This window comes from Tachysurus fulvidraco, chromosome 21 (assembly GCF_022655615.1).
Source record: "Tachysurus fulvidraco isolate hzauxx_2018 chromosome 21, HZAU_PFXX_2.0, whole genome shotgun sequence".
Classification (NCBI taxonomy): domain Eukaryota; kingdom Metazoa; phylum Chordata; class Actinopteri; order Siluriformes; family Bagridae; genus Tachysurus; species Tachysurus fulvidraco.
In genome coordinates, this window is record NC_062538.1 from 3,551,330 (window position 1) to 3,575,254 (window position 23,925).

Below are 23,925 nucleotides of genomic sequence, written 5' to 3' on the forward strand. Positions count from 1 at the left end.
ACCCTGTCAATTTAGGACAGACTCAAATTTTTTATTTTTGCTTTAAGTCCGACCGACTTGCCGGTTGTAAATTTGCGTTAAGACCGACCAATTTGTTTTTTACTCTTCAAACAACTAATACAAAAGCAATAAAATAATATTAATTATATTTTAGTAAGTGGAGGGGGCACGGTGGCTTAGTGGTTAGCACGTTCGCCTCACACCTCCAGGGTCGGGGTTCGATTCCCGCCTCCGCCTTGTGCGTGTGGAGTTTGCATGTTCTCCCTGTGCCTCGGGGGTTTCCTCCGGGTACTCCGGTTTCCTCCCCCGGTCCAAAGACATGCATGGTAGGTTGATTGGCATCCCTGGAAAAATTGTCCGTAGTGTGTGAGTGAATGAGAGTGTGTGTGTGTGTGTGTGCCCTGTGATGGGTTGGCACTCCGTCCAGGGTATATCCTGCCTCGATGCCCGATGACGCCTGAGATAGGCACAGGCTCCCCGTGACCCGAGACGTTCGGATAAGCGGTAGATAATGAATGAATGAATGAATGAATGACTGAATATTTTAGTAAGTATTGTAAATAAATAGAAATATTGCCCAGCATCAAAATAAGGTTTGCGATGATGTGCCCGAAGGCACGGGTTGAAGACCCAGTCGGTGACGTCACGATATGCTAATTTGTTTAAAGTCATACCTACGTAATCACCAAAATTGTACTTTTTTTTTTTTTTTTACATTGAAATTAAAAAAAAAAAAATAGACCTACCTATCGACCCCCCCCCCCTTTTTTTTTACTGTTACTGCAAACCAAAATATTTTTAAGGATGGCCTTACATGCAGCAGATTCAGCATAAAAACAAACACACGACATGCAGTATAAAAAACAACAACTTTTCTTTACTGCACCACACAACCAGTTGTCTTTGCAGAAGATACGATCCTCACTACTTACACCTATTCAACCAATATTTCCCCCACCATTGTCTCTCAATTCTCTCTCTTTTTTTTGTTTTTGTACAAAATCGAATGACCGATAATGGTCATGTTCAGTTTTGTGAGAAAACTGGATTTAGTGATCTCTCGTGCATGTTTGTGGTCAAAGATTGTGTTGTGTGGGATCCTGGCCATAAAGTGCTCATGTAGTGCTGATTGAAACCAAATAACGTCACGGAGCGCAAACTTTAATAAAAAATTAAATTCATAAATTCAAAATTTCAATCGTCTCCATCACAAATGCGATGCGTCGATCTGATTGACATTTTTACATCTTCAGCCAAACAGGAAATCTTAGGGTTAGGGTTACGTGAGCGCCGCTTTCCCTTTTATCTCGCAGCACTTCTTTCAAAAGCCAAGAGCAAGATCGAGGGCGAGGAAAAGAGAAACAACACACGCATGCAGCTTGGTTTTGTAGTCCCTTTGAACCAAAAGTCATCAAGAGAGAGGCTTTGGAGTTGGAGACGGCAGCTAACTAGCGGTGCTGTCATTCGACGTGGCGGCTGATCGATGGCGATGCCGGGTGAGCTCTCCACATCATGTGGTTGCTCTTTCTGAATTTCTTTTTAAGCAGAAGACAGACTGGTGCTCCTGCCGCTTGGCTGTCTCCCAGGCTTCAGCTTTTTCTCGTCTCCATCCATATTTCTCTCTGAACATTTTTATCATTCTCCCCTGTGTATCCGTCTCTATTTGTGTATGCAGCAGGATCAGAGCCAGAAGGCCATGAAAGAAAGTGAAAGAAAGAGACAGGGAAAATATAGTGGAAAAAAAGAGGAAGAAAAAAAATGGTGGAGGAAGTAAAGAAAGAGACGCACGGCCACGAAAGGCAAGGAATGTAGGTAGATTCAAGAACATCTCAAGTCCTTTCTTTCTGGGAGCTAAAGCACCATGATGTCATACAGTTTTCACACTATAGCAATGGGATGCTAGCAGGGGCCTTTTTTCTCGTTTTTCTCACACCGCCTCTTCAGCTTGATAAACACACACATGACACATGGACAAACCGCCTCCTTAATCGACTGAGCGAAAAACTTCCTATTAACAAATAACTTCTGCAAATGAGTGTTCATGCCAAAATATAAATAACTAATATAATTTTCTGGTTAAGGGGGGCACGGTGGCTTAGTGGTTAGCACGTTCGCCTCACACCTCCAGGGTTGGGGGTTCGATTCCCACCTCCGCCCTGTGTGTGTGGAGTTTGCATGTTCTCCCCGTGCCTCGGGGGTTTCCTCTGGGTACTCCGGTTTCCTCCCCCGGTACAAAGACATGCATGGTAGGTTGATTGGCATCTCTGGAAAATTGTCCGTAGTGTGTGTGTGTGTGTGTGAGTGAATGAGAGTGTGTGTGTGTGCCCTGCGATGGGTTGGCACTCCGTCCAGGGTGTATCCTGCCTCGATGCCCGATGACGCCTGAGAAGTTCGGATAAGCGGTAGAAAATGAATGAATTTTCTGGACAAAATTTACAAAACTATCATGTAACTCAGTAGCATTTTGGCCAAAGCTAATCATGGGTTCTGAACATTTGCACTGCATTTTGTTCAAACACTACTGTTTTGTTTGCAAGTTTGTGGACACCAACCATAATGCACCCGTTTGTACTTTTTCAACATCCATAACAGAGTTCCAGATTTATTTCCCATCTGTTATAATAATCTGGTTTAATAAGCAACGCCGATCCTTTGAAGACTTTCCACTAGATGTTGGCGCATGGCTGTGAGATCTTGTGTGGATTCAGCCACAAGAGCGTTAGTGAGATCAGACAATGACGTTGGGACTTCGAGGAGACTCCAGTTCCAGTTCATCCCAAAAGGTTGAAGTCCAACCTTAACACACCGTGTCTTCCTGGAGCTTGCTTTGTGCCCAAGGCACTCTTTTGCTTCATGCTACAGGATAGAAACATATCATTTGACATAACTGTGTTCTTCAAGCTTTGGGGCAACAGTTTGGAGAAGAACTGAATAAAAGCGTGATGGTTAGGTGTCCCCAATCTTTTTTCCATATTGTGTGTGTGTGTGTGTATTAAATGCATGTGATTGGAGTGATTGGAGTTTTTTGGTCACACTGCCCAAGTCTAGTTTATAAAGAGATTCAGAAATATAAGCACTTTTTTTTCCTGCATTCTGACCCTTGTCCAAACAAAACAGCATTTTGGGTGAGGATAAAGAAACTTTGGTCTAATTCGCTGGCATTAAGGTGGCTCGTGAAAACAAAAAATGTCAGGTCTAGACGCTAGTCTGCAGTCGACTGTTGAGGACCGGGTCACCTTCAGAACGCCTGTGCTAAAACAGTTAGCTCTAATCCTCCCAGTGTTGTGGCTTGAAATTCAGGAGTGCTGCAACTGATACGGCAACGATTTTTTTTTGTTTGATGATTGTTATACGTGAAGGAAGGTAAATGACCCCACTGGCTATTTTCTTTTTCAAATCCCTATTCGAGGTGTACGTTTGGAAGCTTATTAGAAAAAAACGTTATTACACTTTTTTTTTCTAGTCTAAATATGAATCTCTTTCCGACTTCAGACTTCCAAACGATTCAAGTTATCTGCAAATCCTGCATTCTGGAAATTTCTACAAAAGCATCTTAGGAGATTTTTACACCTGGTCACTTCACGTGTTTTCTGTGAGCCGATAGCTATCCGATGGTAAAAAGACCAGGTCTAAATGCCCTCCAAAATGGTTTCGAGACAGATATAAATCCGATCGTTCAAACCCCTTCAGGAGGTGGTCTGGGACGCATTTCAGATGAAACTGGACAGGTGTAAATGAATGTGGTTGTTCAAGCCACATACGTCAGCGCTATACTGCTCCCAAACGGAAGTACGTCACTCGCAGGTGATCTTTCACCCAGGTGTCTCATTGGGTCTTAAAATGCACTGCTGCTGCCAGCGAAAATGCAGCAAACAGTAAATGCTGTTTTTTTGTAGTATAACCGTCGTAACGAGTTTTTTCATCTTCTTTTTGATTGCATTCTGAAAACCGCATACACCAAAGTGTGTTCCATTTCAATTACCCCGGAAATGAGATCAAATATATCCCAGGAAAAGCCAAAATGGGGAAACTCACCTTAAAATGAGATACCATTTGTTTGCAGAAAAATGACTAGAAACAAAAAGTAATTAATTAGTTATTACTTGTAACAAAAACACCACAGCATTTTGGCTGAACTCTATTATGGTTTACTAATGAGACATATCTGTATAATCTCTGTACCGCTGGTTTGTCAATCCTACCCCCTTACAAGCAATCATCTCTCAGATACCAACCTTGACGTCAGAAACCTTCATCCGTGTTCCTTCCTTGCCCACGAAGATGTCATCGATATCCACTAGGATGTAGCGCTCCAGAGCAAGTGACAAGCGCTTGCCTGTCAAGAAGCTCACAGCATCCACCAGCACCAGCTTGTGCAGCCAGAAGTTCAGGTTGTTGCCGAAGAGAACCCGCTGGATACCGTCGTGAAGCCCCAGGTCCTGAACTACGGCAGCGTGCAGGGGTGCTGGAGGACCTCCGGCTTCTGTAGTCCTGCCCCGGGCCAACAGCACAGGTTCGTATGTGGAGTGGTTGGACTGGAAGACAGTCCAGTCGTCCCCGGGCAGGGGTCCACGCTCCACCTCGCGAGCCTTAGTGATGAGCAAGAGCGGCGATTTGGGATTGACGCTGCAGTCCCTCAAGCCGAGGTTAGAGTGTAAAAAGAGAGGGAATCCCTTTAGCTGGGCGCTCTGTAAACTGTTCTCGTTTGCCTTTATTCAAGCATGGTGCAGAGAGAGAGAGAGAGAAACAGGAAAGGACAAGAAATTTCATTATCACTTTATTGGACATGAGTGAAAACAGATGACTGAACTAAGAACTTTCATTGAAAATCTTAACGACTAAAGTCAGTGAACCCGAGCTGAAAGGTACTTTCCGTTATATCCCTGAGGACCAAGACTCAAGTATTCAATATTCATTCACATTCCACCCTTCTTTGGCTAACAGACAAAGGGTCAAAGGGTGATCAAATGTTCTTTAGAATACAAACAGAAAGCCTTGTAATACCAGGAACTGTTGGACAAATCTACAAAAATAAACATATGAAACCCTTTCACCATGACCGGTAAACTTGAACCTAAATCTCTTAACACTTTATTTTTAATATTCCAATTACTCCATATACCTAATTATACCTCCACGATTATTGGAACTAGGTTTTTGAATCGATTTAGATTTTTTTGCAGGCATCGGCTCTAATATTATAGCTGAAGTATCCGAGTACGGCTGAAACTTTTACTGGAGTTGAGAGTAAGACTCGATGGCAGAGTCGACGCTTCAAATCTGAACGGCTCTCGATCTAAAGCATCGGGAGTGAAGACCAAAAAGAGGCAATTCCCTGATTCATGACATAGAAAATTAATAAATATGATTCCACACAAATCTTTCTAGTCGCTTCCATTTTAGAAGTTGTTCATTCCTTGATTTTGACACATCGGGGTTTTAAATGTAAGGAAGACCCTGTCCATGGGATTGAAAATGAAAAGAGAATTAATTAGTATAATTTTAAAATGAACTAACGAATTAATCCGAGGTTGCGACACTATACAATCAACTCTTTACTCTGAATGAAAGAGTCGGGACGAATAATAAACAAAAATCAAAACAAACGTGTAGCCAATGAGCAGAAAGGGGCGGGGCTTGTCGATATGAGGCGGAGAGAGTGTTCAGTGCGCATGTGTGACATTAACAGAAAGCGGTTTTAGCATGGACATGGAGGATAAAAACAAAGAAAGAAAGAGAAGAAAGGCTTACGATAAGGACAAGAAGTAGGACGTGTTAATATAGGATCAGCTTTCCAGCGCTGGAGAGAACTGAAGGAGCAGGAAGTTGGCCACATATTCACAGGTTGGAGTTTCCCGAGTCAATAACTCCTGAGCTAAACGCTGTTACTACACAAATAACACCTCTTTTCTATCGTAGTAATGTAGAGAGGCAGCTACAACCGCGTTTTGTGTAGTAACAGCGTTTAGCTCAGGAGTTATTGACTCGGGAAATTCGACTTTACTTAAGACGCCGAGGCGCTTTTTCCCTTCTCGATAGGTGAGTAACGTTGGTTTTGCTTTGTTACACAGAACTAATATATGCCTTTGTCCTTTACATGATTATGCTTGTGTCTCATTTTTGCTTGTTTGTTTATCTGCAATCGTATTGTTCTTCCCTTCAGCTATGATAAAGACATTTCTTTCTGTTAGTTGCCTGGGTTACGTATGTATGTGTGGGCGGAGCTATAAATACAGAGTTGGGACCCATTTGGGTTAGGGACGTGTTTGTTTTGGTGATTTCAAATGTCGACATTGGCTTTCAAACATCGGAGACCCTGCCTTTATTAAGGGCATTGATCAAGGGCCCAACAGTGTACGCTTGGTGGACTCACAAACTTTCGATCAGAGGTCCGACTCTTTAACCACTAAGCTCCGGCATCTCTAGTAAAATTCTTACTCCCAGCTCCATTTAACCCGTTCCATGTAAAAACATTTTCACAAATGGTCGAAAAGTGATGAGAGTGACTGGAGGAAGGAGGATGCCGAAAAGGCTGTGCTTAAAATAGCATCATGAGATTAGACCGAGCCAAGTGCTGGCTGCAGTCACTGCATCCCTCATGGGAAACCGGTTCAGTTTTTCGGAGCCATGTTTCTTCAGGATGTAACATTAGAAGCGCTCAGAGCTGAATTCACCGAGGCATAACTGGACAGGGACACGAAGGTTCTTATAAGAGGAGTCAGGAGTACCAGGCAGTAAAGGCAGAGCTGCGTGCACAATACTCCTTTACAAATCTATCTAAACTTTATGAGTAAATGCTGCTAAAATACGCCTTTAATTCAGGGTCAGAACAAGGGATGTATCTCTGCTATAGCTTCTGCCGCAGAGCCATTACAAAGAAAGAGCTTACGTATCATCAAACACACGATACACCGTTTGGGAAGGTGATCCGTTTGTCAAATCTATTCTTTTGCCCTACTATTGGTTATTTAGATCACTTTAAATTTCACCCAAACAGATGTCGTTTCTCCCCTTTTTCCTTCTGTAGCTGCAGTTCGGATCATGTGGAACTGTGTATGGTCAGTGGTGAGGATAAAAAAATAAATAAATGAATGAATAAAAGTCGTGTGTGATGTCGACGAATTTCCAAAATAATTTGTCCGGCCCTGCAAAATGTTGTCTGCCATCAAATATGATTCTAAATCACTAAAATAACAGAAATTTTAAAAACGTGCAATATTACCTGTGTGCGATATGTCTGTTAGCGTAACTACTTACTCGTGGTTGTGGTTTTTCTTCTTTGTATTTATACATTGTGTAGCGTATATACTGTATATTATATTATGTCTATTTTTTTATATATATTTGCATTTCTTTCTCTTTGCTGCTGTAACAGAGAAATTTTCGCATTGTGGAACAAATAAAAGTATATTTATCTTATCTTACATTTTTTTGTAATTTGAATTCTCACCTTGAAGAAGCCAATAATGCCCACGCCGTACTCCACGCAGTACTTATCCAGCAGTTCTCTATTCCAGGCGTCCAGGTTGACGTACTTGAGGACGTTCTCATAAATGACCAGCGTGAAGCGACCTCGGTTCTTGTCAGTGAGTGTAGGCATGTCGCCCTTTCCTGGTGCGATTTCGATCTGGTAGCGAAAGCGTCCTGATTCCAAGATGGCCACGATGTCCTGGCCCAGCTGGGAGTACAGGCTCTCGACAAAAACCAGAACCACAGGGTCCGTGCGAGACGTGTCTGCTGGCTTGGCAGTTCTTGCAGGAAGTATCCTGGCTGACGGAGCAGAAGGGGTAGCGGCTTGCGAGTCCTCCCATTCGGCAGTGCCATCATCGACGCTCTCCACCCCGCCCACGCTCGCGGGCTCCAGTTCCCGCTTGACCCCATAGAGAAAGTAGGCTGAGATGAGCACACTTACCATGCAGAAGAGGAAAAGCAGAAGAAGGCTGGTCTGCAGCGTGAGCTGCCTGTAGAGCCGTCTCACGCGTCCACACACCAGCATCGTCACCCTGCTGCCCCTTGTATGAGTATATATATATATATATATACACACACACACACACACACACACCGTCCTTGAGTCACTAACAAATCAAGTCTATTGTGTAACGGCAGAAAGAAAAGTGTGGAATGAAGCAGAGATCTTCCATGATGTGTTCCATCATGTCACCATTGCAGAGGGCAGGAGGACTGGTGCGGGCAGGGGACGGCATGGGCGAGGGTGGACTTTCACTCACCTATGGAGATGCGTGCTGCCCGTCCCCATGCACCAGCAGCCCCCTGCCCAACACCCTCACACCCCTCCTGTTCTGCCCTCTCTACCTTCTTATCTTCTGCGCCAGTGGGTAAAAAACGGGTTGGAGGCTAGGCGAGGCAGATTTCTGAACCACAAACTCGTCTTGTGGGGATGAGGTCTCCGGGTGGGTCATGCCCCAAGAAGCGTGAACGAGATCTTCATTTGGTCTGCGGAGGAAACAATTAGAGCAAACCGTTAGTAGCAGGAAAGGAGCTAGCTTAGGAGCTAGCAAGACATTTTCAAATTCTGAGGTGTGGTCATACACTGATCTACGCAATTAATCTGAAAGAGTAATTTCCAGAAATATCAGGGTCATTTTCCCCCGCTGCACAACCTGCACCATAGACAATAGTTCCTTTCATTAAACAGCAGAAAGATCTATGAAAGCAATGAATGGATTACAGGATAATGGCGGTGGCTTGCATTGATTAGCTGCGGCTTTAAGAGTGATCCTCATTCTCTGTGCACTTCAAAGTGCATAAGACCTTCTTTTCAACTCAAATCGAGCACTGAATACAAAACGTCGCACAGGTAAGTAAAAAAAAAAGATTTAAACCAACACAAACTAAAAAAAACTAAGTCGGTAAATAGGAAGGTCTCTGATGCCCCTTCCCCCTCCCCGAGGCAGTTTGAGTGCTGGTTCGGAGCCTAATTTAGAACCAGTTCTTTCTGTTTCGACCACCAAAGCACCGGCTCTGAACCAGGAAAAGTGGTTCTTAAGTAGCACCAAAACGTTGCTGGTCTAGACTTAAGAACCGCTTGTGTCAGGGGCTGTGGGCGGGGCTACTGTTAGCACATTTGATAATGTACCTTAGGTATACTAATATTTAATACATTTTTAGTTTACCGCGATATGATACATTATCAGCACACATGATAGTAGGTAGCTACATGCTAAGGCTAACTTTTTTCTGTGTTAATGATAAAATAACATTATGTACTTTCTCGATTACAACCTCCTGTTTATAGAGATTACACGGAGCCGCACGTATACGTTGGATTAGTCATGTTTGGATGCTAATGTAGGTTCGCAAAGCCATGTGCATTAACAGTAAAGCAACATCTGCCATTGTTGATGTGTTTGTGTTTGCCGCTGTGTTTGTTGATGTGTTTGTGTGTGACGTCAGACTCGGCTCTGTGATGGCTCTCGAACCGACGGAAAGGCAAACCGGTTCTTAGAAGGATCGCCAGTGGAACCAGCACCAGCGCTAGCTCTGAACCAGCACCCGGTTCTTTTTGGTGGAAAAGGGGTATGAGAGGGCAGGAAGATGAGACTCGATAAATTGACCAAAAGGAAGGCGACAAAGAGTTTGCCGTTATCGGCTTGTGACATATTGTCACGTTTTCTTTATTTCTCAACCATCATTCTTTCGCTTTCCTGTCTGAATCTGCTGTATGGCTAGAGCAGGATTTGAGAAAAGAAAGGAATTAGAAACCCCAGCAAATCTCTGAATCCCCTTTATTCCATACCGTTTTCTAATCAAAATAAATGGCAGCTGTGCAAACCTCTGAGCCATTTTGGTTCCTGTGATGTCTAAAATCTTTCCTTTTTTTTTTTTGTTGTCTAAATCGCTATACGTTTTACACACACTGCTGTCGCACTTCAAACTACAGAGATGTCGACAATGGAGCAGAGACTATGGCATTGCGACAAGATACGGCTTGTTTTCGGGTGGAATATAGGTCCGTTTTCAAAGGCGTCACGGGTATCTACGCAACATGTGGGTTATGGAACAAAGAATCAAAGCGTTTTCAGGTATAAGGACAGAAAGAAAATAAAAAAAAGCATTAATACCAAAGCAAAACAAGAGCACAAAGATGACAAGGATGAGAAAAAAAAAAAAGCTATTTTATCACTTCAAAGGAAAGAAGGTATGACCTTCTAACCCTGGAGAAATTCACAGCCGAATCGGTAGGGTTTGGTAGTTCGGAGCCATTGGTTGTGATCAGATATCACCATCAGGTGGATATGATGTGAAGTAGGACTTGGCAAAACTGGGCAAAATAAATAAATAAATAAAAATTCCACAAGGGAAAGTCTGGATGATGCCCATCACTCCTTCCCAGACTTCTGTATTCCCTTCCTCTTTCACCCCAGGCTTAATCTCAGACCACAATACCTGTCACTGGAGCTCTATTGTGTCGGCTAGAGGAACGAGAACAGCAGCCTGAGTGTCGTCAGAGGTCGGATTACAGCTCCGGAGCTTTTCCCATTCATGGCCTAGTTCTTTAATATGCATCAGTCACCTCAAGCTGAGGCGGCAGAGCCGGCCTTTTGTGCTCGCTGTTCTCTTAACCGTAAGGTTTTCGAAGGCGAGAGGCATTAATCATGAACGAGAGAAAAGAAAGGCTACAGCGCATAAAAAAACGTGAAGATAATAAACACACGAACGGCTTCACTAAAAGAGAGGACGAGACTTGAACCAAAAAACAGCAAGACGCATAAAGATTTCATTTTTTTTACCTCAGAGATTTGGGAAAAGACCGAAATTTTTGCGAGTGTCAAAAATACGAAGCAAAGCATATAGAGAGATCTGCGGGTATATAAATAACACAGACAGACCAAAGTGTTGAGACATTTAAAAGCGATAACCTTGACATTTACAAGACCATACCAGATCTTTTCATCCCAGATCCATTTCTTTTTTGTCTACTGCCACTTTCGAGAGAAGCGCTCCCTACCTAGAAGATACGAAACCTATTTTCTGATGGCAGGATAACTTTAACACACACTGTCTCAAGGGCATAGCGTTACTGCAGCATACCATTATTTTGTGCAGCTAATTCTACACCGTGATGGTTAGCAGAACTTTGAAAACATGATCTACTTTGCACCTGCACAATAAGAACAAGGGCATTTAATGCAGACCTGCTCAAGCCAGTCTTCCTTCTTAAATCTGAGGCCATACTTAAAAATATTTTGGTTTGCAGTAACAGTATAAAAAAATAAAAAAAAGGGTCGGTAGGTAGGTCTCTTTTTTTTTCCAAGTTACAATGTAAAGAAAAAAAAAAGTACAATTTTGGTGATGGTGATTACGTAGGTATGACTTTAAACAAATTAGTATATCGTGACGTCACTGACTGGGTCTTCAACTCATGCCTTCGGGCGCATCATCGCAAACCTTATTTTGATGCTGGACAGTTTTACCAGAACTTCGTGCCTAGTTAAAGCGGTGTCGAGCTGTTTTAATGAATTTTTTAGATGTGTTATGGCGCCCGAACCCGTATGACTTTGAACGGTGAAGGCGAACATTTTGTTTATAAAAATAGTCTCTGATATTACAACAGAAACAGAAACCGTAAAATTAATAAACCCTTAAAAACCTGTGGTCTGTGTTTGTACTGTTCATTAGTAACAGAAGAAACTGAGCATCTGTTTCAGAGCCGTTCGGTTTGCACACTGCGGCTATATAGCCGGCGTGGCCTGCGGTCGAATCAAACCTGACAGGACATAAAGAACCTGAAATGTTCTGCAAAATAAATTTACCAGAAGGTGCAGAAGAGGAAGACGGTTCACGGCGATGACGAGTTGAAGGACTGCTTTAGCAATTAAAGTGGAGAAGAATAAAGCACACAAAGATGTGGAGCTGTCAAAGCTTTTCTCTGCCTCTTCAATCCTTTCCTTTCTTGTTTGATTTCAAAGTGGAGAGATGGTGCAGTCTGACTGGCGGGATAAAGATTCAATGAAAAGGGTAACACGCTTGAGCGGCTCAGAATATCGGAAACACCGAAGACTGCTGTTTAAAGCCACTGGAAGATTTCTGGACCGAAACTGGTAGTGATTTCTCCCAAACCCTTTCTATGGGTGAACTCAGGAATGAAAGAATTACAATTTCAACACAATTTTTTTTGGAGCTATGAGGATGACGACTGTAGGATTAACTGCGGGGTTATCTGTAAACCTGCTCCTGCTGTCCCTGTTGTTCTGCACATTGTTCTAACGTCCACATACAAGAAACGGGAGAGTATTTAAAATACAAGTACAATAATTTGGAAAGACTGGACACAGGACCAACTGGGAAGTGTTCGAGGCACAATGTTAGGAATCATCAACCATCAAAAAGTGACCACTTCAATGCACTTTTGCCAAGGATTGGTCATTATGGATGGTTCATCAAATAGTTATACGTCTTAATTAATCAGTCAGAGATGCAAAGACGCTAAGATGAGGAATATTAAAGTAAGGAAGTTTTCCAGTGCTGCCAACATCCTAGAAAATCCTAGCAAGTTGAGATTTAAAAAAGAACACTGGAGAAGACATATTTTTTCCCCCCAGACTTGCGCCAAGAAATGGTATGAAAACTCAAACAAGTATCCTGGTGTTAGTGCTCCTGCCAATAGCTCCTAGTAGCTCCTCTGTCAAATATTTTTCCTGGCCAAAACACCACAGTCCAACCTTCCTTTTCTACTGGCTGGTGAATTAACGGGTAAATGAAAGGCTACAAGAAGACATCCCCGGATCTCAATACCAGGGCTTGCAAAATCGCTAGTCCAGCATCCTGGGGCTATTGTGTCTTCCAGTAGGGCTACCAAAATGCATCTCCGCCCGTATCTCATAGGGACAGTGTTTCAGCTACATTTGTTATGTCGTGGCAGGCTGCCCAACCAAAAATCGCATCCACCACTGCTACAGGTTTTCAGTGATGTGGTTTTCAGAGAATGGCAAAAAAAGTCTTTGATTGATGTTTTGTCTCCTTAACAATATTCTACAATAAAAATATATATTTTTTTGTTTGTTTCTTTTTATTTGGGCTAAATCCTCATTTCGGCTAGCAAACACTAAACAGTGCCTTCCTGAAGGGCTACAGAGTTTTTGATATTTTGCAAACCTTGCTATGCAATTTGTAGAAGAACTCTGTTCTCTTAATATCTTCTAGAAGAGTCAGGTCTCTAGAGGTCTTCTAGAACAGTCAGGCCTCTAAAGGTCTTCTAGAACAGTCAGGTCTCTAGAGGTCTTCTAAAAGAGTCAGGCCTCTAGAGGTCTTCTAGAACAGTCAGGCCTCTAGAGGTCTTCTAGAACAGTCAGGCCTCTAGAGGTCATCTAGAACAGTCAGGCCTCTAGAGGTCATCTAGAACAGTCAGGCCTCTAGAGGTCTTCTAAAAGAGTCAGGCCTCCAGAGGTCTTCTAAAAGAGTCAGGCCTCCAGAGGTCTTCTAAAAGAGTCAGGCCTCCAAAGGTCATCCAGAAGAGTCAGGTCTCTAGAGGTCATCTAAAATAGTCAGGTCTCTAGAGGTCATCTAAAATAGTCAGGTCTCCAGAGGTCTTCTAAAATAGTCAGGTCTCTAGAGGTCATCTAGAAGAGTCAGGTCTCTAGAGGTCATCTAGAAGAGTCAGGTCTCTAGAGGTCATCTAGAAGAGTCAGGTCTCTAGAGGTCATCTAGAAGAGTCAGGTCTCTAGAGGTCATCTAGAAGAGTCAGGTCTCTAGAGGTCATCTAGAAGAGTCAGGTCTCTAGAGGTCATCTAGAAGAGTCAGGCCTCTAGAGGTCATCTAGAAGAGTCAGGCCTCTAGAGGTTTTCCAAAAGAGTCAGGTTTCTAAAGGTCTTCTAAAATAGTCAGGTCTCTAGATAATTTCTGGTGTCTTTTTGGAAGAGACAGATCTCTAGATGTTTACTAGAAGAGAAGAGAGAAATCTTTAGTATCTACTCATACGTGTCTTGTTCCTAGCCAATGGTCCTGTTAAAAAAAAAAAAAAAAGTTTGAAAAGAAAAATTACAAAACAATAATATTGGTGGTGTTTTCAACTCTGCGTTCTCTTGGGCTTGGTCTTGACTCTAGCTCTAGTACAGCAGCATACCGAATGAATCTTTGAATAAAAATTACCCAAGGGGAAAAAAAATCTTTTTATATATATCCATCCAGAGATGAATTTATTAGCCTCAGCAGTAAACATTCTCATTACACTGAAAAGTGTTTCTGCAGAGCATTAATTCAAGGAAATGAAATGGTTCTGATCTAGAAATAAATCCAAAAAAACCCCCAAAAAACAAAACACAGAACAGATTTTTACATTTGGAGGTTTTGGACATTTATCACTTTAAGCTGAACCCAAGCAGATTGTTACGTCTACCAAACAAAAACTCCCCAAAACAGACAAAGCTGCTTATCAACAAAGTAGATGAACTTTTCAACCGTAACTCGGTTCAAAAATCTATTATAACGCAAATAAATAAATAAATAAATAAATAAATTGTTAAATATCTGTGATATGATGCGAAAATAATTTATTCTTCATCATTCAAAAAGGATGATATTGAAACACTGGAATTATACAAAACATTTCTCTAAGTGTCAAGCTGTTTGATCTTGTCAAAGTATTTGCACCCCTGTTTATGATCTTTTAATGCATTTCGTTTTGTGTTTGTTTTCCAGGAACTACGTGAAGAGACGTCTGTGACAGAATTAGGGCAGTCGAACGCTCGCTCAGGTGCGAATGCTTGGATTTCACTGTGGTCCTCTTGCACCAGACACTGAAGAGTTTTCCCTGATATCTATTTAGACATTAATACCTTGTGTTAATAAGATAGTCGTTAAACGTCTTCACGCTATTTAAGCACACGTTTAAGCATGTTGAAGCTTTTCCGAGAGTTTAAAGAGTCTTCAAGCAAATTGGGACCATATTACTGAAGTTATATTAAGTTTCCCCATTAGCAGCTCATCAGATTTGACGGTGAAATTACAGCTGTTAATTTTACGCGCGAAATTTATCCTCGAGGAACCGAAGCTCGCTTACGGGTTGATTTGAGTAACGCTCAGAATGTGAGAGCTCAATTTATTTCTTAATTGAACCGAATTATAAAAAGACATCTCTTAAAAACAACTCCTTTAAAATGAAACCTATAACTATAAAAGCGGTAAAGCAGATTTATTTAAATACAAAAGGGTTAAAAGCTAGCTATCGAGGACCTCGTACAAATTCCACTGGCTTTTAAATAAACAATAACAACAAGATATTTACATTTGTAGAAGCAGGCTAAGAGTTTGTTCACCTTTTTTTTCCCTGAAGATAAGAGGAATAGTGTGTGGTATTGTTTTTTTGGGCGACCAGCTGCCCTTAATATGGCCGACTCCTTGATCGGTGCCTACAAGCTAGCTACTAGCGCTAAAAATCGAAATAAGAATCTCTCCAAAATTATTTTCGCAGGGACACTAGAACTGCACCCTTATCCCTTACTGACCAAAAACAAAGTAGAATAAAATCGTGTGGTGAATGATATGAAAATGTTGACATTAGGTACGTTTTTTCCCCCTGAGCTTATAATCATGGCCTGCTCATTGTCTCATGGCCCGATAATCACACGGCAGATTTTATTCCACATTTGCTTAACTGCAACGAAGTCCTGTTAGGTTCGAGCGTTAGATGCTCAACGACTTAGACACTAGACAATCTGGACAAGGTCAGGGGAGAGTAATCCTTAATCCCTAATCCTGTTTATCTCAGCTGGACCAAATGCGTACCCAAACGGCAGATAGATGCATATCGAGCGCACTTTGAAGCAAACAGACCCTGCCTCTAAATAGTACTGTTTAAACTCACAGGCGTTTGAATATTGATGAACGAAAGGCATCTCGGATAAAGGTGACCTGTTGAATTGTGGTGAGTTTAGAGCACCTGAAAATTAGCCAGCTTTGAAGTCGGTGCTTCTTCGGGTCGAGTTACGGAGTGTAGGAGCCAGAGGAGGAACTCGATCTTCTTTGTCAGCTCTGAATGTGTCTCCAGCTCCAAGCTATATTCACTCTGGCAGGCTAGTTAGTGTGCGAGTGCGTGTTGGACTTTATCCTGAGCACGTCTGTGTGCTCTCACACCCTGACTTCCACACACATGGCACTCGGTCCAGTGTGCTGGTAAACAGTCTCGCCGGCCTGTACACAGTGTGCCGCAACCGTTCTGTCGCTCTGCCATCTGTGGCTAACTCAGGGACAGGCGGAATTGGCAAGGAGCTAACACAAACCCCCCTACGCACAACATGGACAGAATTCAGCCTGAGCTGTGTATTCAGTACACTGCTTATCTAATGTCCAGTCTCATCAGTGGACTCAAGCTCGTGTTTTGCAGGATCACTATGCCCCAAAATCCAGTGAACTGACCCCGGGGATGGTGGATTACAGGAAAACAAGAGGAGTCCTACTTGTCTATTTGGGTAAATTAGGGTGGGAACTAGGCCAAAAAATCTGAGACCACTAATTGAATTGCATACTAATTTAAATAAATAAATAAATAAATAAATAAATAAATAAATAAATAAATAAATAAATGACCAGCAATAATATGAATGAAAAGTGGAATTTCTTTAGTAGTTTTTGGTACGTTCTACAGTCGACCGCGTGAGCTCTAGCTAGCAATGATGATCCATGTTTGAATATTTCTGTTTATAGTACTTAACAATATATTTTGTTTATAGCACATACCCTTCTGTAAATTTTAGTTTATCGTAATATCCATCTGTATATTATGCTCATAGCACATATATATTCATCTGTACATTATATTCATCGTACATACTCATCTGTAAATTACTGTTTATAGTAATAGCCATATATTTTGTTACAGCACATATCCTTCTGTAAATCTGTATATTATGTCCATAGTACACACACATCTGTAAATTACTTCCATATTACCACTTTATTTAACTTATTTAACTCTTGTAAACACTGTATAACCTACTATTGCACTCTGGTTAGACCTAAACTGCATTTCGTTGCCTTGTACTTGTACATGTGTAATGACAAAGTTGAATCTAATCTAATCTAAATGTGTTTCAACAGAAGAGATAAGGCTAAAGGCAAAGCTAGTCTTTTATGGTCAGAGAGCCAATACCGCCTACAAAATTTGTTTAACTTGATAAAATAATACCCTAGAAAAATGTGTACAAAATTCTACAATTTTTAACTGTAATAAACCGAACTCCGATCTTCAGCCTGGACTCCGCTAATGTACTGTAGGTGTTTGCGTGGTTTCTGGGAAAGCTGTAAAATCTGACAGAGACCAAAATCCGGTTCTAAGAACCCTGAATTTAACAGGTTTAACAATCACCCCAAATTACCTGCTCGCTTCGACTCTTACCAGTCCATGCGATAAACAGATGGGAGGAGAATCTGAAAACTGTGCATGCTGGATATGTGGCAGAGATTCTCCCAAATCCATATTATACTGTGTTCATATTAGATAAAGCCACACCTTCTATTCTCGGTTACTCGAGCGTTAACGGAGCGCCGAGCCAGATTAAAGCGAGCGGAGTCCCGTTTTACTTCAGTCAGGTGAACGCTTGATGGGGAGGGGGAGAGAAAACACCTTTCACATGTCAGTCTGAAGGAGCTTCTGTACATGTGCTTGACAGAGAAATAAAAATAAATCGATGAACTGTCACCCCGAAGCAGCTCTTGTCTCAGTTCTGGTTCAGCGGTGAGAAACACGCCACTTGTTTGACTCGAATGCTTATAAAGCCATCCTTTCATCTGACAGTCTCAAACAACGTTCAGTGTTGATGCTTAACCCTTTGTTTGACTTGGGGCTCGTCTTCAAAGCCTGTTTTGCTTTCAGACACCGTAACCTCCAAGTTCACTACAGCAAAAATCATCATTTTTTTTAAATACGCAGTCCATGCTGGATTTTGAGTTTTTGCGATCACAAAAATTAAAACAAAATCAAGCAATAGACTCCAAAATATTCAGATGAGCTCGCAAGATTTTCTGCAGATTTGGGTCGAGACACATTGTGTGACATTAATTTGTGTGTCAAACTACTCTTGTAGAAGGTAATTATGTATAGGTTGTCACAGAAAAACTTGTGCTTGTCTTGCTGACTAAATGCAAGTAGACCCCCCCATAAACAAACAAACAAACAAATAAATAAATGTATGTATATATAATATTTTTGCATATTTTGAAAAGAATCCACAGCAAATTCAATCACCTTTGGCCACAACATTCACAAAATCCTGGAGGGACTGAATAATGATGGCACAATACCAACTATGGGCATTTTAGGTCTAAACCTTTATTTTATTTATTTATTTATCCTTTATTTTACCACGAATAATCTGATTGAGATATAAAAAAAAAATCTCTCCTATCAGAGAGTCCTGGCCAAAATGGCAGCACACAAAGTTTCACACAAAAATACGATGATACAATACAAATAAGTCCTGTCCGGCACTCAGAACTATCAAAATACATAAACGTTAAATAAAACGAAAGAACATGATTCTTTCAAATGAGACACCAAAAGGTTTCTAAAAATATTTAAAGATGGGAGCACGTCTAGCATCAAGATACTCTGCATTTCGTTCCATAATCTAGGCGCATAACAAGAAAAAGCAGATTTCTCAGAGTATAATCTAGGCACAGTTAAAAGTAATTTCAAGGACGATCTAGTTTTATAACTACAAACTACCTTGGGTATCATCCATAGCCATAAAAAACAACCCTAACACACACAAAAAAAAAGGTAAACATTTCCAGGTCCAGAAAGAAATCTTTTCCATTTAATACTGGACTGAAACAGGGGGCTTTTTACACCTGGTCACTTCATGCGTTTTCTGTGATCCGATAGCTATCCGATGGTAAAAAGATCAGGTCTAAATGCCCTCCGAAACGGTTTCGAGACGGATATAAATCCGATCGTACAAACCCCTTCAGGAGGAGGTCTGGGACATGTTTCAGATGAAACTGGACAGGTGTAAATGAATGTGGTTGTTCTTCTCCCTACTCCTCCCAAACGGAAGTACGTCAATCGCCGGCGACTCGCGAGTCGTGCATCGCACCAGAAACATATGTTTTCCCACCAGCGCTGCTCCGATCTTTCACCCAGGTGTCTCGTTGGGTCTTAAAATGCACTGCTGTTGCAGCGAAAATGCAGCAAACAGTAAATGCTGTTTTTTGTAGCAACCGCATACACCAAAGTGTGTTCCATTTCAATTACCACAGAAATGAGATAAAAATATATTTGCATATTGGGCGGGAGTAGAAAGATCGGATCGATATCCGATTCGCCGAGACGCATTTATGTGGCCTGATGTAAATGGAACAGTTTTAACAAATCAGATAGCTATCGGATCAGAGACAACACATGAAGTGACCAGGTGTAAAAAGTCCAACAAATTCATTCTTCTTCTCTCTGATAATCGATCTGCCATTTTGTTTTCCTGGTATCTTTTTAATCGAAGCCTATATTTCAAACTACACTGAGCTGGAAAAGTTATATTCGGGAGCCTCAAGTTGCGATCAGTAGCCTAATAACCACCAGAGAAAGCAGTGAGCGACGACTGTCCTCGTTTCTGAACCCCGGATAGAATAAAAACGGATTTATGAGACATTTTCAATCAGTATAAACAAATGAATGGCTTTCTGGCTGAGAGTCTGATGTAAAATAAGTCAGGACTCGTTGTGTTGGCTGTCACTGTTTACGACCTGTGTTTTCCCCTCTGTCGGGAACATTACACATGTTTTAGTGGTTGAACAGAAATCTTATCTCCTTATGAACAAACACTCAGATCAGAAATGAGTTTGATTTCAACATTTACTCTGACGTGGGGAAAAAAAAGAACAGTGTTTGAACTTTTCTATGAATATATCTCTCTAGTTGGCTAGATATAAAAACAGAAATACTTCTAAAACACTACAAATTCTCCTGTAAAAGTCCTGAATGTCTACTTTCATATGAGCTTCATATTAACCACCACTGTTGAGTGTAGTTTTTTTTTGCTTACTGACTTTGATAATGTGGCGTATCTAAACAATAACCCGCTCTGTGGGCCTTTTTACACCTGGTCACTTCATGTGTTGTCTCTGATGCGATAGCTATCTGATTTGTTACAACTGTTCCATTCACATCAGGCCACATAAACGCGTCTCGGCGAATCGGATATCGATCCGATCTTTCTACTCTCGCCCAATATGCAAATATATTTGACTTAATTTCCTGGGTAATTGAAATGGAACACGCTTTGGTGTATGCGGTTGCTACAAAAAACAGCATTTACTGTTTGCTGCATTTTCGCTGCGGCAGCAGTGCATTTTAAGACCCAATGAGACACCTGGGTGAAAGATCAGAGCCAGCGCTGGTGGGAAAACATATTTGTTCTGGCGCGATGCACGACTCGCGAGTCACCTGCGAGTGCCGTACTTCCGTTTGGGAGGAGTATAGCGCTGACGTATGTGGCTTGAACAACCACATTCATTTACACCTGTCCAGTTTCATCTGAAACACGTCCCAGACCTCCTCCTGAAGGGGTTTGTACGATCGGATTTATATCCGTCTTGAAAACGTTTCGGGGGGCATTTAGACCTGGTCTTTTTACCACCGGATAGCTATCGGATCGCAGAAAACGTGTGAAGTGACCAGGTGTAAAAAGCCCCTATGTTAGACTGTAAGTCCAGACTGGAAGGAAGTCTTAAATAGGCCTGCAGCTGATCTGTAACCGTGCCTTTACCTCCTCCTGTATTCCCATGACATATTTGCACCTGCTTCTTCCAAGTTCAGCTTTTCCCAGCGTACCTCCGATAGTGCAAACCCAGCAGCACGGATTCCCGAAATAAAATGCCGCTGCCTGTTTTCTTGGTGGCATTCGTGGTGGAAGAAACACAAAAGTGCTTATGCAACGTCTGCTTTCTCACGACGAGCGTTTTCAGGAGTTTATTATTAAAAAAAAAATCAATTTTGATTTGTAGTCAGTCAGCTCCTCTACGAGTGTCCTCGGCAGACGTGCGACACGGGATAATTGGCAGAGGTGTGTATCAGCTTGCGACTGGGAACAAGGGCAGCGATTACATGCTAGGCCCAGATGCTAGGGAGCACCTTCGTCCCTTTCCTCTTAATTAGGCTGCACAACACGGCGAGGCTATTTTTAGCCACTTGGGCTACCAAAAGGCATAAAAAGAGCTCAAAATGAGAGTGGGTGGGGGGGGAGAGAGAGAGAGAGGGAGAGAAAGAGTAAGAAAAGAGAAATGGGGGCTTTTGTTTAAGAGGACACTGGCATGCCAACTGCTCCGTTTGCAGCCACGTGTGGAAAAGACCGTGAGGAGGGAACTGGGGCAGGAAAGAGAGAAAGATGAATTGTTTCACCGGAAAAGAAGTTGAACAAAAGCATAATGTTTTGGAGAAAAATGAACAAAGTAAAAAATTGTGTACAAGCTCACGTGGTTGCGAACGAAGTCTTAAAATCCGAGACGCGACGGATATTGATATCCCATTAAAACGCTCTGCCAAGCCTAGACAGCAGCCTCCGTCAGTTGCGGCTTGGTTTTGGAGGCTTTGCAATAAATGAAATGCGTGCCTAGTCGGATTTCAAGCCGAAGACTCGGCCAGTTTGAATTTTTCCGCTTTTCGTCCCTTCTGTTATTAATACAGAGTGTAGGGTTATGTGCACTACACAAGACAGGGACACAGACATCTATCACAAGTCTTACTTTCTTACAAAAAACAAACCTGTCCATCATGAGCATTTTAAAAGAAAGCTTTTCACATTTCTCAGAATTTCTCAGAAGCTTCACCGATAAACCTTCAAATTCCAGCCTGGCCTTTCTGTTGCTTGCTGATGAGGAGATGCTATCATTTGTAGTATAGAATCTGAATTTTTCCGCATGAAGTATTCTCAGAAAAGTGACAATCATTTTTTTCACAAGATTGACTGTGTCTCCAGTCAAATGAAGACGCATATAATAAATGAAATAAGGAATAAAAATTCACTCACTCACTCATTTTCTAACACTTATCCAAACTACTCGGGTCACGGGGAGCTATCTCAGGCGTCCTCGGGCATCGAGGCAGGATACACCCTCGACGGAGTGCCAACCCATCACAGGGCACACACACTCTCATTCACTCACACACACACACACACACACTACGGACAATTTTCCAGAGATGCCAATCAACCTACCATGCATGTCTTTGGACCGGGGGAGAAAACCGGAGTACCCGGAGGAAACCCCCGAGGCACGGGGAGAACATGCAAACTCCACACACACAAGGCGGAGGCGGGAATCGAACCCCGACCCTGGAGGTGTGAGGTGAACGTGCTAACCACTAAGCCACCGTGTCCCCCGAATAAAAATTCAGTCTGGGCTTAAAATGATCTGGATGCCGTTTAGATCCTGATAGATTCTGCCTGTGTGTTCTACGTGATCGATGTGGGGTTCCTGTGGATTTCTCCAACCTCACAAAAACTGAGGAAGAACGATTCACTCCTAGGTATCAATGTGTGTATAGATATTTGCATGTATGGTGCCCTGCACTAGCCTGGCATCCCAATCTAGGGTAAATTCTCCAGTCTTGTGTCCAGAGCCAGCCTCAGAATCCACCATAACCCTGACCAGAAAAAAGCGGTTAAAATAAAGGAATTAACTTTTTTTTTTTAAAGTAAGTATGTAAAACTGCTTATTAGGAGGATTAGCTTCTTTTGGCTCGTCTTTATCTGCGTTCTGCCTCTTCCTCCAGGCCAGCTCATTTTTTAAAGACCCACAGTAGCCCACGCTGCCGGGTCTGCGTGCCAGGCTTCGTCTCGCACGGCGATCGTGAACAACACCGACTGCTACAGTGCCGTCAAGATGGATGTAACAGATTGTGTAATCTCCTTCTCAACACGGCGTGCGCTATCGATCCGGGACGGCCGTGCGAGTGTCGATTTAAATGTCGTGAAGTGCAGGTTTTTATTAGCCGTGATTAGATTTGATGTTATATGATTGAGCCTAACCGGATTGCACTCAGTGTGATGGAGTGGAGGGATGACAGATTTGAATTGCTGTCCAGAGTTTGAAGCCTAATAGGATGGCTGCGTAAAAGCTCGGCTTACGAGACAGCGCCTGGCCTGTTTCTGTGGTTTTGCTCTCGCTTGCCAATTAGACTCCTCTACCAGACAAACACTTTTGTCTAGCTGACGCTCACAACAGAACGGCCCTCCACCCCAAACAAAAACTGTGCCTCGTCCGTCAGTAGAATATCCCATCAAGTGACTTAGTAGTTTAGTCATTTTTGTAAATAACATTTTTTATTTAAAGGTGCGGTGCACGATGTTTGAAAGCCAATGTTGACATGGGAAATCACCAAAACAAACACGCTCCTAACCCAAATGGGTGTCACCCCTGTTTTTATAGCTCCGCCCCACACATACATACGTAACCCAGGCAACTATTATGGCGGAAGCTGCTGGGGCAACTGGCTGGGGGTATATTTTTTTATCAATAAATGAACTCAATGAGTAATACTATAGTGATACAGATGTGTTTTTGTAGTACTGTGTGTTGTACCGTGAAAGGTTTAGCGGAAGACGGCATTCAACACCTAGAACCCGAGGCAGAGGTAACGTTAGAGGCAGAGGTCACAGAGGTTGCTGCAGATAAACACATGGAAACAGAAGACTTGGAGCCTTTTTTTCGCTTTTCGTTTTTATCCGCCATGTCAATGTTTCAATGGCTTTCGGCTAATGTCAGACATGCACTCTCTCCGCCGCATATTGACAAGACACGCCCCTTTCTGCTCATTGGCTACACGTTTGTTTTGCTCGTCGGCCCGGCTCGGTTTTCTGAAGCGTTTCTCAAACATCGTGCACCGCACCTTTAAGTGAGCGCAGAGTGAATGGCTTTTTTTTTTTAAATCTTCTCTGATATTTACAAGTAGGCACAAAGTTAGTAGAA

At 42.2% G+C, this 23,925-nt stretch overlaps 1 protein-coding gene across 4 annotated transcripts in view; it reads right to left on the reverse strand.

Moving 5' to 3' along the window:
• ndst1b (N-deacetylase/N-sulfotransferase (heparan glucosaminyl) 1b) overlaps window positions 1–23,925 on the reverse strand; it is a 70,579-nt gene that overhangs the window by 18,329 nt on the left and 28,325 nt on the right. For 2 of the 4 annotated variants that reach the window (XM_047805556.1, XM_047805553.1), the window contains 3 exons: window positions 8,317–8,457; window positions 7,451–8,012; window positions 4,236–4,709 (listed from right to left, as the gene is read on the reverse strand). In XM_047805556.1, coding sequence (XP_047661512.1) covers window positions 4,236–4,709; window positions 7,451–8,012; window positions 8,317–8,423 — 1,143 coding nt within the window. In that variant the 5' untranslated portion in view covers window positions 8,424–8,457. Of the gene's footprint in view, window positions 1–4,235; window positions 4,710–7,450; window positions 8,458–15,901; window positions 16,053–23,925 lie in introns of those variants that run through there. The other 2 variants (XM_047805554.1, XM_027153379.2) reach the window with 2 other exon arrangements.